The sequence below is a fragment of the Malus sylvestris genome, chromosome 16 (genome assembly GCF_916048215.2).
Source record: "Malus sylvestris chromosome 16, drMalSylv7.2, whole genome shotgun sequence".
NCBI lineage: Eukaryota > Viridiplantae > Streptophyta > Magnoliopsida > Rosales > Rosaceae > Malus > Malus sylvestris.
The window spans coordinates 10,617,000-10,631,565 of record NC_062275.1 but is presented as its reverse complement, the minus strand read 5'-3'; the positions used below and the strand labels follow the sequence as shown (position 1 = coordinate 10,631,565).

The window sequence follows — 14,566 nt, the reverse complement described above, 5'->3', positions numbered from 1 at the left end:
GAAAAGTGAAAGTTTTGAAGTAAAATTTAAAATAAATAAAAATAGTCCAGCTTATAGCTATAAATTAATACTGAGATTCATCAGTGTCGAAATTGCAATGAGCAAGAGCTGGAAAAGTACAACCCAAGGAGAGTACAGTGCATTGCATTTGCTATTTTCATTACCATATAAAAACAAATTTACTTGAACTTGTTAATTTAAAAAATCAATAACAACTTCCCACAAAAATATGTAGACCAATAATTGTTTTATATCCCTCACATGTATCATAAGAACGTAAAACTGTTGCAACCATAAAAAATTGTATGTATGATAAAAAATCGTGCACAGGCCTAACCAAAAAAACCTTTGCCATTAATTATATTCTATTTTAGGCAATTATGTGAAATTATATTAATTCAAATGACAAACTAAAGCAAACCTGTCTCCGTCGGCTTTGAATGAACTTCTTATCAAATGATAAGGCAGCCATGCCCTTGCTCATATGTCCGAGGGCACTACTTGCATTGCCCAATATGTCAACCCCAGATAGCAATTGAAGAGGTTGGCCTAACAGATCCTTTTGAACATTTGAAATAGCAATGCTAATCATTGAACTCTGCCTCATGCACACGTTCTCATTAAACTTTTGGTTTATCCTCACCTAAAATAACAAATGTAAGTACTTAGGCCAGACGAAAATCTTCTAGGATGAACTCCAGGAAAAAAAAAAAATTAAAAAAAAAAACACCATGAAATCACAGCACAGCAGGAGGTAGAATCCCAACACTTACTGGCATATTCTCAGTGTTCCCCAATGCAGTCATCAAAGATGCCCAAAAGCCGAGGACACCTCTTGGCCGCTGACTAGGTGACATAGCCATTGACACTTTGAATCGAACCTCTGAAATGCTAAGCACTCTGCAAGTACAAGTAACATTATTTAAGGGAATTATGACTAAATGTAGTGAAAAGCTATGAAAAGACAATTTTAGAAGTCCTGGCATACCCAATTTCAATAATTGGATCAACAGAAACAGCAGTTGTTTGAGTATCAGACAACCGACTGAGGTTGACCTGCTGAACCATCTCATGAAGGCGCCAAATGATTGGCTCATGAATGTTTATAAAAAAGGCAGAGTTTTCAGGTCCCTGAATAATCAGTTGCATATAATTAAATATAAATTGGAGAAAAAATATCAGAAAACCTTCTATTGGAAAATGATAACTTTCTTATACTTACCTGGAGACCGATATATGGATAGACACATAGATCTAGTGACCCATTTGATTGCATTGTAATTGACAGTTTCAAGATATAGTCAGTATCTTCTCCAACTTTCTGTGGTCTAAAAAGAACAGGTGTTGGAGTAAGGGGCAACTGGTTATCCAATTGTATCCCTCGCATTCTAAGTTTGAACCTGAAAACAGGACACAGAAGACTCCAGATTTAATAACCTGCCGTTGTAAGAGAAACATAAACAGTCCAAGATTCAACAATAGCATCCTAAGGGTCTTTTTGCTAATTAAGCCAAATTTACGCTTCTGAATAGAGATTCTCATATAGATCTGTTAACAGGAATTAACAACAAATCATCTGCTGAGGCTTGAACCATGGACCTCATAACATGAAAGCCTATCACACCAACTGTTGACTGCTAGTATATTATATCTTATTTTACCAATTAAGCCTAAATGTTAAGCGATAATATTTTCTTTTGAATAGCAATATATTCAAATAGTCTGCAACACACATAAAGTATTTCATAACATATTAATATTTAAAAAAAATATATATGCACAATAACAATTGTTCTTTTCCTATTTTTCCCGATAGGAAATAAACTATCAATAATAAAATGAAACTGTACAAAACAGAGGACAAGATGTCAATATACCTAATTCTACTAACAGCATCTAATAAATACACCAAAAACAAACAAAAAAAAAAACAAAAAAAATATCATTACAACAACACTCAAGGTCACAGCAGCTTTTCAAGAGTTAAGAAGACTGCACCCACTGATTAATAAATTAAGCAAATTGTTCTCCAAGCCACAAAATTGATAGCAAACTTACCTACTGATTCCAGAACCTAAGCCGGTTGAATATGCACAAAGAAGATTCTGAACCGAAAGGTACAGGATTTCTTCGGGTGTATGGTCAATAATGGATATTCCAAGCTCAGGAAGCTCAATGATAATATGAAACTCACAATCAGTGACTATTGGTGATTGTTGCTGTATAGAAAGCTGAGACATAGGTGATGAGTGGCTTGTACTCAAGATTCCAGACGGATCACTTTCTGGCATCCAGTCACTGATCTTGATGACATTCACTTTCTCTTCTTTTATTACAGTAACACGTAAAGCTTTAGAAGGCCCATTTCCCACATGAATGGGTTGGTGATCAGAAATCTCATCAATATCGTACTTCTCTGATTTTAATGGGTCTTCCCCCTCTACCAGGATCTCTAATAAACGTCTTCTGCCAAGATCTTCCCATAAAAAAGAAGCTGCTGTATTGGGAAGAAGAAATTTCCATGAATCGTTAGTACCATCCACTTGCCGAATTCGGATGGGTAGAAACATGGAACGATTTTCAATCCTGTTGATAGAAAACTATCAGCAGTGGGCCAAAAACAAAAGAACACATGTATACAAGTAAAGGAGAATAAACCATGTTTATGTATTTATTTTACTGTACTAAGACAACTTCCATTTTTTTTTTTGAAAGGAAACGAAAGAATTTTATAAAACGAAAGAATTTTATAAAAGAGAAAAAGTAAACCACGTGGAAAAACCTGAGCTAGGAGAAAACTAGCAAGGACCCCTAAAGAAAACAAATTGAACAGAGGAAAAGCTAGACCGAATCAGTTAACGGCTGCTAACAAATCCCTAAAGATAGAAGAGAAATTGTAATCTCTAAACTCCACCAAGACAACTTCCATATGAACAGACATTACAAGTTCAACAAAATTTCACTCTGGTCAAAAAGAATTATTTTTCTTATCCTATGATACCTTATGATAACTACATTATCTCTTTCCATTTCACAAGATTTCATAAGACATAGTGAACTGTTACCTGTAAGGACTCATGGAAGAGTTTGGACGGAAAACAACTTCATAGCTTGAGTTCTTTGCTCCACTTCTTACAGCTATTCGAATTTGAAGTAGATCATTTCCGGCATCCTTCTTCAAGCAAACACGCATGATACCTTCATAACAAACACTAAATGGTGCACTCCAATTGTAACCTTCCACCCGCACCTGATAAGAAGAATAAATCCCATACGGGATTCAGACAATGTATGCTATTCATGCATAATTAGCGAACATGAGAGATTATAAAACTTCACTGACCTTCAACAGTTCAACTTTGGCACTAGACTGCCAACAAAAAGGCTTTGGAGAATCCATGGGATGAATCCATGCCACGGACTGAGAATCACATTGTTGCAGGCAGAGATTGTAACCAACTCTATTAATAAACAAGGTGTGGGGCTGGAAGTGCACAACCTGAATATTAACCATTGAGCAGTTGTTTATTATTATTACCATATACCAAAGAAACTTGACAAATGCATAGCTTATCAGTACCATCGTGCGCAAAAAATTGGGACTAACAACAACAGCTTTTACTAAGGACTAAGGAGTAAGGAACCTTCTGTCCATTCTAAACATGCAGATGGCCTGGTGAAGAGAATCATTCATCATTTTTCTTTAGGCTAAGGGTCATCTTATTTTCTGTAAACAGGCTTCAGAGCTAATGTTTTACAGACTAATTTGGTAAGTCCCTCATCACATTCTTCCTAGCAGTTCATCAGTCGTGAAACATTAAAGATTTAAGTCACAAGATATTTAAATCCAACCTTTGTTCTGTCTGAGGTCATGCTCAGTCTCGCTGAAAGCTTGTAATAGGATCCATCTGAACTGAATGCTTTTACATCAAGCCTTTCCTGGAAAAGAAAGTTCAAAGATCATATAATAGAGAACAAATTTCAGCAACTGTGAAGCAATACTCATGTGAAGGAAAATGAATATCGTAAGCCAATTTGATGCTCTATTGAAATCACCTTCTTTTCCAGCTCATAAAGAGATATCCCAGGACTGTAAATGTCTGAATGACGAACAGCAACAGAAAGCCCCACTCGTGAGGACAAATACACATCTTTTTGAGATGGAAACAGCGAAGCCCCACTACGGCTGGCATAATCTTGTGGAGAAAGCATGTTAGGAACAGGACTAGTGTCCTCAATAACTTCAAGTACTTGGATGTTTCTCCTTGTGGCAGAATGCTTCCTGTCCATAGAGTTTGTGGGACTTCTCAAGGCTGTTTTTGCAGACTTGACTGCCCTAGAAAGCATTAGGGAGTCCGTATCTGCATTGTCTGAAGGTTCTACTTCTACCACTCGATATGCCAAATAAATAGATGAATCATTAGTAATCCAGTATGGAACAAAAAATCTTATTGTTTTGGGTGCAACAGTGGTTCCTCCCATGTCACGTTCAATACTCACACGCAGTCTCCTGCAAATATATAGTAATGGAGATCAGGGATATGATAATTAATAAAATACTTTTATATTAGTTACAAGAAATGTTTAAATTTTCCAATAAGAAAGAGTTTCAGACACCACAGCTAGTTGGGGGTCGCTAGTAGTAGAACATTATAAATGGTACAAAAGTGTAGAACAAAAACATACGAGGAAACATCATACAAAAATTATTTCCAGCATAACAGCTAGTTGGGGGTCGCTAGTAGTGGAACACCCACACACAAGTACAGAGAAATATATAAGGACACCAAAACATAACAACATATAAGGAACATAAACAAAGTTGAGAACACCAAAACATATTCAATTTAACCTAAAAAGACTAAAGTATAACAAAATTTGGCCCAGTGTAAAAACCTAACATAGCATAAGAAGAGATTCTGAGTTGGAATCCTTGCAATTAAAACCTCCAAATGTACATTGCTGGTTGATAGAAATCCACAAGGGAGGAGTGTTGAATATTATATGAATTTGCCTATATCCTAACAGGTTGAGCTTTTGAGAACAACAGTACAATAACAACTTTTGACAAAACCAAACAAAAAATATCAAAGAAATCTTTTCTCGGAAGCACAAACCTTTTACTTTTCTGGTGAACCATCCAGAATGATGAGACATGGTCATTGGAATAAAGATTCAAAACAAGAATGGGGTCCTGCCAGAACAACCATAGTTATTAAACTCACAATGGTATGTAGATATAACAAGCATGTTGCTTATATTTAGACAGAGCTAGTACCTTCTCCAGGACCCAACCACCCTGGACAAACAACGTAAGATACAAAGGTTTCTGAATGTCTGCTGAATATACATGTACACCCCCACGTGAAGAGATAATACCATGCTGTCGTTCAACGCATTTTCCGTCTCGTGTTCTTTCCCAGATTGTAAATTCAGCCGGACAGGGAAGGCGATTTTCCAACTTCATAGGAGAATGGACAGATATTCTCCAGTCATAAACAGGTGCATTCAGTTCAGTATGAAGTGCCGAGGCATCTGCCCCGACACTAAGCCAGAACTGTTTGTTTACGGTACTAGTACAACACAAAAGTATATCCTTCTTCTCCAGCTGATTCAACTTGAAAGTAACATTTGGCATCTTATTTTCCTGCTTTGAAGTATATTGTCTAGAAAGTGAAACCTGATCTATAACAGTCAGGTCCTTTCCATACGTATAACCAGTACCCACTGCCTCGAGAGAACCCCATGAATATGGAGGCTGAGGATGATCAACAGAAGGACATATTTGTAAGCACTGGTCAGAATCACTAGATGTACTTCTCCAAGGCAAAATAAAAGAACTCCCAGGATTTATGCTATCACTTCTTCCAAGAGAGGAATCACGACCTTGAATTCGAGATGCATGACATACTGAAATTTTCAACTTAACATCGGTCTCATTTACAACTGTTGCAAGACCCCTGAAAATTGCATGCTTCTTGCCATTTTTCATAACAACTTCCAAAGCCAAGAAACAATTCTGTAATGATTTTGGGACAACTGACAATGGAAGCAATGACCGAATGTTCTGCCAAACACCATTTGGGCCAAGTCCGACAGAGAAACCTATGTCTCTATCGGTTGCATTTTCGGCCTCCAAATCTCTTTGAAAACTTGGAGTTGTTTTCCTCTCAAAATAAGAAGTTGAAACCAGAAGGCATCCACATTCGTCCATGTCTTCAGTACTGTTATGTTGAGCCTTTAAAGCACAACATCAAAGAAACATGAAAAAGAAGTCAATTCCTAACTACATGTGCACAACCAATGACACCAATCAATGCATAAATAAGGTGAAACATGCTCACCATGCCTCTTAGTGGATGTGATACTATGTTCTGAACATCATGACCTTGATGGAACACCCTAACTGAAGCTATTTTCCTCAACATATTTGCACCTTGCCCAACAGAATATGAGAGGGCACCCACAACTTCACCTGTATCATTGTATTGAGACCATAATAAATGCATGAGAAATTTGCCTCTAGATGATTATTATTCAGTAAGAAGTAGCAAAGAAAGCAGGATAAATAATTATTATTATGTAGTATCATATCCTTCTGCATGAAAAGGCCCAAAAGATCCAACCAAAAAATATAAAGAAAAACAGAAATGATTCAAAAGAATCATGATACATTTGTCAGGTACACAGTACATCTGATTAATAAATGAACTGGAAAAAGAAAGCAGTAGTACAAAGTGAAGCTCGGATTTGGGAAAAACAATTCTGAAAAACACATTCAGAGCAGCAACAGATAGGCCATCAGATGTGACCATAAACATACAAAATGGTATATGTAGTAGCTGTGGGAAAAGATATTCTATATGCTGAATATTTCAATCCCCTCTTGAATACAAGGTTTACTAATTCTAGATAAACATGTGAATTAACCACCTAAGTGCAAGAATAAAAAAATGTGAATGCAAGTTCAAAACAAGAAAGAATGCATAATTCAGGGAAGGTTGCCAATAGAACGTACCCTTTCCTGCTTTTGCTGCAAGGTTTGTCACCTCTACTTCCAGTTTTGCTGGGCCCTGCAACACTTGCACACTCAAGCTTGGAAACTTAAAGAATAAAAGAGTGGGAGGAAAGAGTAAAAAACAGCACAAACTATGTCAGATACCTTCCGAGGAACTTCAAATATGAAAAGTTCATTCCATTCCGCTGTACCTTCATTCAAGTTATTGAAATTTGAAACCGCAGGCTTAACACATTTTGTCCTTGCACTTTGAGGAAAAAGTTTTTGATGATCTGTTGGTTGACTATCAACAACAAGGCGCAAAGCACAGAAGAAGTTGTGGCTGTTACCATCATCTTCAATAGGTAAACCCTGCAAACAAAGAATCAACATTATCTCTTGAGCATAGGAAACAAAATGATAAAACATTTAAGGTAAGAAAAAAATAAATTTAACCAGTTACAACCTTGGCTTCGTGGATCTGTATAGCAACATAATAGCGTGATTCCTTAGATTCATCTACAACGTTGAACCTATCAGAAAACCTTGGAGGCGGCACCCATATAGAAATGTAGTCACCATGATGTAACTGGTCCACTTTGTGTGCATTTTCCTCAACTCTTTTCACATAGATCTCACACCCAAGTTTATTCTCTACTACTACAGTCTGAAAGTCATCTTCATCCAATGCAGATAAAGTCTGGTCCTCTCCTTGTCCACATAGACCACCAGATTCCTGCAAAGACACAATTTGGTATTCAAAGTATTGTTACTTCACCCCCACCCTCCCACCCACATCCCCATCCCCCCATCACAAAGAATAGAAAATACAGGACGCATAGGTACACAACAAATCAACCCTAGGTATTACCTCATTTATCTTCATTGCTTTCTGTTCAAGTTCAAATTGTCTTCTCCATGAAAGAACACTCCCAATAAAAGTTTCAAGGTTTGCAGCACTGACATTTAAATTAAGGATACTGGTGGCAGCAATTCGCAGTGTCTTCCCAAATTTTGATGGCGAGTGCACATTAGTATCATAAGTTTCAAACCTTGAAAAAGTCAACAAAAATAATTCCTGAGTAAAACAAAAATTTAATTGAACTCAAAATCAGATAGAAAGAGCAAATATAATACTTGAATATTCCATCAAAAGGCTCCACAAGTGGTTCCCATGCTTCTAATTGAGTATTGAAGGTTGATGCAGCAATTGAGGAAATCAGTACTGCATTCATAGCCTCCAGTCGACCATGTGTTGCAAGCTTGATATTGGTGATTGTCGTGTCGAATAGTGGTGTCATCTGAAAAATCGAAATATAACCAATATCAGTTTGAAAATGAAAACCATCTTTACATCGGTTTCCAGACTTAGAAATGTGTTTATAAGACATACCATTCCACATAAGCTGTCTAGAACAGTTAAAGAGAAGCATCTCAGCTTCACCTCTGCAGTTATATTTTCCCTGGTCCTTGGCTTCATGGAATCACCAATAGCATAACCCAATCCGCTTGACGGTTTTTCCAGATCAGCCCGTGCAAGAAAAGTGGAGGCCTGCAGAAACAGAAGAGCGCCCCAAAATTATGTAAAAACTTGTTCAGTTATGACACAATAAACACATCACGTAAAATAAAAATAAAAACTTCATATGAAAGGCACAAGTTACTGTTCTCTTCTAATTTTACCAAACTTCAGGCATGGCAGCTGCATACTTACATGACAGATTTAGACTTACAAATAACAAAATATTCATCTAACAAGCTGGCTTCTTTCTGTTTTATTTATTTATTTATTTATTTTTTTGATAGAAAGAAATAACAGGACATTTGATCACAAGGCAGAGCAGTGGAATTTTTGGGGCCAGAATCAATATTTAGCTTCTTGAAGAACTTTGTGACCAAGAAATCTAGGATACTTCTTTTAGTGTCATTCAACATGATTAGGTGCTGGTTTTGAGCTGAATGTAACTTAATTTCTTGTATGGACTGTGGCCACCAGTTATGTTTAGGTTAGATCTTTAGTTTATGTCTCAAATCCCTTCCCAGGCCCACTCCCTTCACACACAAAATTAAATAAACAGAATAAAGAAAGATAGAAACCCAACCTGATTTTCAACTCTCCAAATGCTCCAGCATTGAGATCCCTTTGAAGTTGAAGATCTTGAAATTGGCGCCTCAAGAATATTCGCTTGGTTAACAAGATCCATCCTAGGGCAACAAATTGTATCAACACATGGGGCTTCATCCGTCCTGGAGACTATGCATCCAAGAGATGCATAACCAGGTGGAGCAACTGGGTACCAAAAGAATACTTCATCAAAACCCTTCCCTACAACATGGGCATCTTTAGTAAATTGTACAGGTTTTGCAGATACTTCAGGATCATCAGCCTTAAAAATTATGCCCACAGCTGGAGGTTCTAAGCTGAAAGAAAGAAGAACACGTGCTGGTTAACAAAACTTACAATAACAAAAAAAATTCAACTGACTAAACCTGATAAAGAAAACACAAAGATCAAATTTCTAACCCTTCGGTTATGCAATCACCCAATATGGCATAGCCGCGACGTGCGATGGGCCGCCATACTGAGACTGGTCGGCGGAGATCACTACCCTTGTCCCACCAGATTCTCTCAAAGTTGGGGGTCGACATAAAACAATTAATTGCCCTTGAAATTGATCTGACTTTATCCCATCCAGAAGAATTTCCAGTCTGGTTTCTGGTTTGCTGACTTGCATAGTTATTATCAACAGCCAAATTTGAGGCGGATTCTTTAGGAGAAGACTGATGCCGATTCCAATTCCAAAGAAGAAGATGATTGAGGTTACAACAATTGTCTTCAGGAGGGCATTCAGTAGAAGAATGGGCATGAAATGATCCAAGAACATTCTCCATGCGCCAGATGCTAAATCCAGATGCAAATTGAGGATTTGATGGAGAAGAAAATAAGCATTCTGAATATGTTGTTGATGTAACAAGATCAGAACGTATGCAATAAACAATATGATTAGGTGGCTGCTCTTTCCCTATATTTGCTATACAACCCAATGTTGTGTATCCGGGTGGTGCTACAGGCATCCAAAGAGAACAATCACTACCAACATCAGAATCACCCCCACCAAATCCTTGAATAGCAGAGAACAAGCCTATGAGATTAAAACCAATTGGTTTACGCACACGCCCATACGCATTACTCACTGCCATTACCGCCTGTGAAGGGGGAACTGGCCTGAAGACATCACAAGAAACCAAAAATAATTAAATATAGCATCCAAACACACTGTCACACAAAACAGAACTACTTGAACGAACAAGGAGAGTATCTTCCCCAAATAGATCAACAATAAAGAAAGTAAACGAAATACAATGAGCCGTACCCAAACCATCCATATATTATTAATTAGGTCATCTACTTTATGTTCCTTTAATTCCAGACAGCTAGATAAAAATAATACAAATCATGCTTACATGGGCACGAGCAAATGTAAATTGCTTTCAAGCAATAAAATTTATGCCAGCACTCAATTTTTTGTTATTAAACAAGCTTCATTGGAAGTCATCAAGAGTACTAATTTCTCATGATAAAGGAGCATCAGCACATGGCTGGGAAGTTTTTACCTAATGGCAACCTACAACTACAGATTTTTATTTTTCTCAAGATTTGAGTGAATAAGCTCAAAAAGTACATGTGATGGAAAAGAAGTCCACCTTTACAACCATGACGCATACAAACAAGATCACCAGATTAACTCATAGTTATGATATTCACATTGCCTTCCTTTTTAATTTATTACTACTTGGGAACTCATCTGTATAAATTACAGTTATAAAACACAACAATATGCAGCATGGGGCCAAATTCTTTGATGACTCTTCTTGTAAAATAGGACCTTTTAGTTTCATCTCTGTTGCTGTGGAATGCTTGTCTAGAGATTGTAATGTCCATTTCATTAAGAAATTATTGTGTCCTCAAAAAGATAATCCATTTAATTCTACCTTGACGTCACACAGTCTCCCAGTATAACATAATTTGAAGGTGCTCGAGGCCTCCAAAAGGTAAGGTTGTAAGAAGATCCATTTTCTGCATAAATACACAAAAATGTCAAGTCTTTGATGACTGACATGAAAACCAAACTTCACCAGAGAAGTTATGAGAAATACCTTTTGGGGACACCCAAATTCGGTCAAAATTGGTACATCCAGCCAACGGCATAGAATTTCCGAATTGCAATGCTGATGTTGCCTGGCTTTGCAAATTAAGTATAAGAGACACAACACTCAGTGAAAGATGGAAGCAAACATCGGTTGATAACAAAGACATATTTGTTTTGTCCTTCACAGAAGTGTAACCTCCTGATATATCCACTGGATCAAGAACAATAAGACCAGAACCAGCCTCAACTGTAAGATCTTTCACCAGGGCTCGAACCCAGGTATCATTTTCTTTGGATGCATACCTGTATTAACAGGTTACGTAGATCAATCAGTGTAAATTCTTTGTACGTAATACTTCCTTAAAATACTTTAAGAAGTATAATTAGCGTTAAAAGTTCACGTATGCCAAAGCTTTCAAAGTAACTTCTATTGCACCCTTAACTTTTCCCTCGAAAAAGTGAAAAAGTATGTGAAAAATAAATATGGAAACTCTTACATGAAGCTAAAATCCAACTTTGCACGAAGAAGCTTTTCACCATATGAATCATCCAGAGAAGACTTTGAAGAATCATAGAAGGTAAACTCAGGAGAAACTACCTAAAAGCCAAAATAAGTAATCCACAAATGAACAGAACATCAAAATCAACTAACTGCACAAAAGTTTATCAGCATAATATAAGCAAATAAAAAAAAAAAAAAATATATATATATATATATACGCTAGAGATAATGATCGCATTATAACTAATGAGTACTTAAGTAGTAACTTGTGGAAGCACTGCATAGCATACAGATTACCACATAATAATCTACCGATGATTTCAATCAGTTTATCAATTTCAATGTAAGCGGTGCCATGAATTACTTTGCAAAACAGTTATGTTGATAATAAATTACTTACCTGTGCTTCAAAACTGAAACTTGGGATCATATTTGGATCACTTTCAGAATCCGAAGAAATGTTGGAGGTGTCTGACGATTTATGCAAGTCTTCTAAACGCTTCTTGTCATCATCAGATAAGTAACTGTCCAGCAACGTGATGTCCACACCATCCTCTGAAGATACTGAGTAGCTGCTATCATTACTCAAATGTGTATACTTCCTCAAAATAGAACCATTCTGATGTATTAACAGGAAAGTGTCAATCAATAGTTGGAACACATGCCAATTACTGAGGGATGAGAAAAACAAACTAAAAATAAAATAAGTAAAACAAAACAACACGTGTGGTCACATATAAAAATTTGACACTTTTTTCCGTCTTTTCCCGACTACACTGTGAAATGCTCTTTGTACCTCTATATAGTCCTTTTTCTGGTTTCTGAATCCTAAACCTATGTTTTGTGAAGTTTATCGGAAAACATTTTCTCCACACCAATTGCACACCTTCTAAATAGTACTGAAATCTTATGCATACCATATTCTGATGCTGCATTAAAAACAACTGAAAAAAAACGTCAACTGCTTGTCACAGATGAAAGGACGGATCTGTACCTCAATTTTGACATTCATAAATCGCAACCTCTTTCCATGTCCAATTATAATAATGGGCCGAGGCCTAGTTGAATGGAGTTCTTTTGCTTCCATTTCCGCACTCAAATAGATGGTCTTTCCACATCCATCATATGTATATTCATCAATGTGCAAAAAATCTGCTACTAACTGTCTACTTGGAGACAAGTGCACCACATCTTCTGTCTGTTTGTAAATGGGTCCAGAGAATACTATGCTACATTTTTTACCAATGGGATCATTCGTAGGATCCATCACTTCCTCTCTACCAGTTATTGTTCGTAATGCAGGCACAAAAAACTCACCCACAGCCAAAAGGAAATCAGCTACAACAAGAACTCGAGGTTGCTGAACCCTAACCACAAATGATTGGGAAGATTTGCGCCATCTATAATCCATCAAGAACATTGTTGATATTGGTAAATCCACATGAGAAAATCCAGCATCAGAGTCTGTTCTTCTAAAGCTCCCCTTATTCAAGGAAAAGGGCAAACTTCCAGAAGAAACTTGTTTGGAATCATCAGTGGATGATCCAAGCATTAGGCGCATTTCAGGTTTTGTATCGGGCCGAATGTCAACAACAGAAAATTTCGGAATGGTTATGTAGAGATCTATCTCTGACAATGAAGTCATCCGATACGATACCCAAAGACCTTCGATCTGTTAAACAGAAACAAATTACATAAGATTCTGTTTTTATTTTTTCTATGAAACAAGTACATAAGATGATAACCAAACGATCAGAACAGTCATACAATGTCAAAAAAACAACAAACAACTCTGTTTGAAATCTTAACACCAAGATGAAAGTTGACATCTCAGAGAGCTAAAACAGGACTTAAGTACACAAAATTCAAAACGAACCCTACTTAAATGTGATTGATGCAAATACTCACAGCAATTTGAGCGAAAGGAGACTCCGCATGGATGGCATTATACAATTCCAACAGGGCATGATCAATCACAACTGCCACTATGGTAACAGTTTTTGATAGTAGGAGTTGACTGTTCATGTTGACCTTATCAGCCAGCAGTCTCATTGTATCCTTTGAATCAGATTTACCACCACGGAAACTAGGGGGAAGCTTTGGCTCTTCGCATAAATTCATGTATGCACAGTCCAGAATGACTTTATATTCTTTGTCAGACATGACACTGTGCAATAATCCAACCTGGTAGAAGACAATCAAAGGGTACAAATCAGCAGAAAAATATGACACTGCATGATAACAGAATAAAATCCAATTAACTAAAAGCCTTAAGAGCATCGATTCAAGACCAATTTGAAATTCAGGAAAGCAAAACCCATTCAACTATGGAGCCATATAAAAAGGGGAAAAAAATACTTGAACAATAAAAATAAAATAAAGCTGAATAAGCAAACACCCAAACATGCACACCTAATATAACCAAACCATGTATAGGCCACATGCAGAAGCAAAGGCAAAGAATAGTTAAGAGGTTCAAGATTTGAATACAGAACACACAAGATCACAATCGGAGCAAACAAAACTTCGATTTCTTGTCCACATATGTTTCACTTTTTGGAGGGTATAAATAAAGTTAACAATTTGTATGCATAAATATATACTAGCATATGCCCCACACTTTGTGTGTGAAAATAATTTTTATTTTTATTTTAAAATGGGAAGGTGAAAGGGAGAAAAAAGGAATGTGGATTAGAAAGAGAAGTTTTCTTTTTTTTTATATTTTATTTTTCAAAATTAAAGAATTTTAGGATCGCCCTTGGGTGAGGCTTTGAAAAAAACACTGTAAAATTTAGTTTGTGTGAATTTACTTTACTGCCCATGATTTTGTTTTGTGGTAGAAGACAAAATTGTCTTTTTACCCTCTTTTGGTTGACAAAGAGGGTTTTATTAATGTAGTTTAGATATATAATATAT

The 14,566-nt window shown here is 36.6% G+C and overlaps 1 protein-coding gene across 8 annotated transcripts in view; it reads right to left on the bottom strand.

The window, feature by feature from the left end:
- The window catches only part of LOC126607036 (uncharacterized), a 31,919-nt gene that overhangs the window by 2,006 nt on the left and 15,347 nt on the right, over nt 1–14,566 (bottom strand). For 3 of the 8 annotated variants that reach the window (XM_050274447.1, XM_050274446.1, XM_050274453.1), the window contains 26 exons: nt 13,559–13,834; nt 12,645–13,322; nt 12,051–12,269; nt 11,646–11,746; nt 11,156–11,451; nt 10,991–11,075; nt 9,522–10,223; nt 9,100–9,418; nt 8,391–8,549; nt 8,135–8,298; nt 7,869–8,049; nt 7,464–7,733; nt 7,151–7,369; nt 7,019–7,073; nt 6,345–6,475; nt 5,279–6,238; nt 5,118–5,194; nt 4,057–4,510; nt 3,853–3,939; nt 3,344–3,499; nt 3,066–3,250; nt 2,059–2,586; nt 1,223–1,400; nt 989–1,131; nt 774–900; nt 422–643 (listed from right to left, as the gene is read on the bottom strand). In XM_050274447.1, the coding sequence (XP_050130404.1) occupies nt 422–643; nt 774–900; nt 989–1,131; nt 1,223–1,400; nt 2,059–2,586; nt 3,066–3,250; nt 3,344–3,499; nt 3,853–3,939; nt 4,057–4,510; nt 5,118–5,194; nt 5,279–6,238; nt 6,345–6,475; nt 7,019–7,073; nt 7,151–7,369; nt 7,464–7,733; nt 7,869–8,049; nt 8,135–8,298; nt 8,391–8,549; nt 9,100–9,418; nt 9,522–10,223; nt 10,991–11,075; nt 11,156–11,451; nt 11,646–11,746; nt 12,051–12,269; nt 12,645–13,322; nt 13,559–13,834 (6,972 nt within the window). The remainder of the gene's footprint in view (nt 1–421; nt 644–773; nt 901–988; nt 1,132–1,222; nt 1,401–2,058; nt 2,587–3,065; nt 3,251–3,343; nt 3,500–3,852; nt 3,940–4,056; nt 4,511–5,117; nt 5,195–5,278; nt 6,239–6,344; nt 6,476–7,018; nt 7,074–7,150; nt 7,370–7,463; nt 7,734–7,868; nt 8,050–8,134; nt 8,299–8,390; nt 8,550–9,099; nt 9,419–9,521; nt 10,224–10,990; nt 11,076–11,155; nt 11,452–11,645; nt 11,747–12,050; nt 12,270–12,644; nt 13,323–13,558; nt 13,835–14,566) is intronic. The other 5 variants (XM_050274449.1, XM_050274450.1, XM_050274452.1 and 2 more) reach the window with 5 other exon arrangements.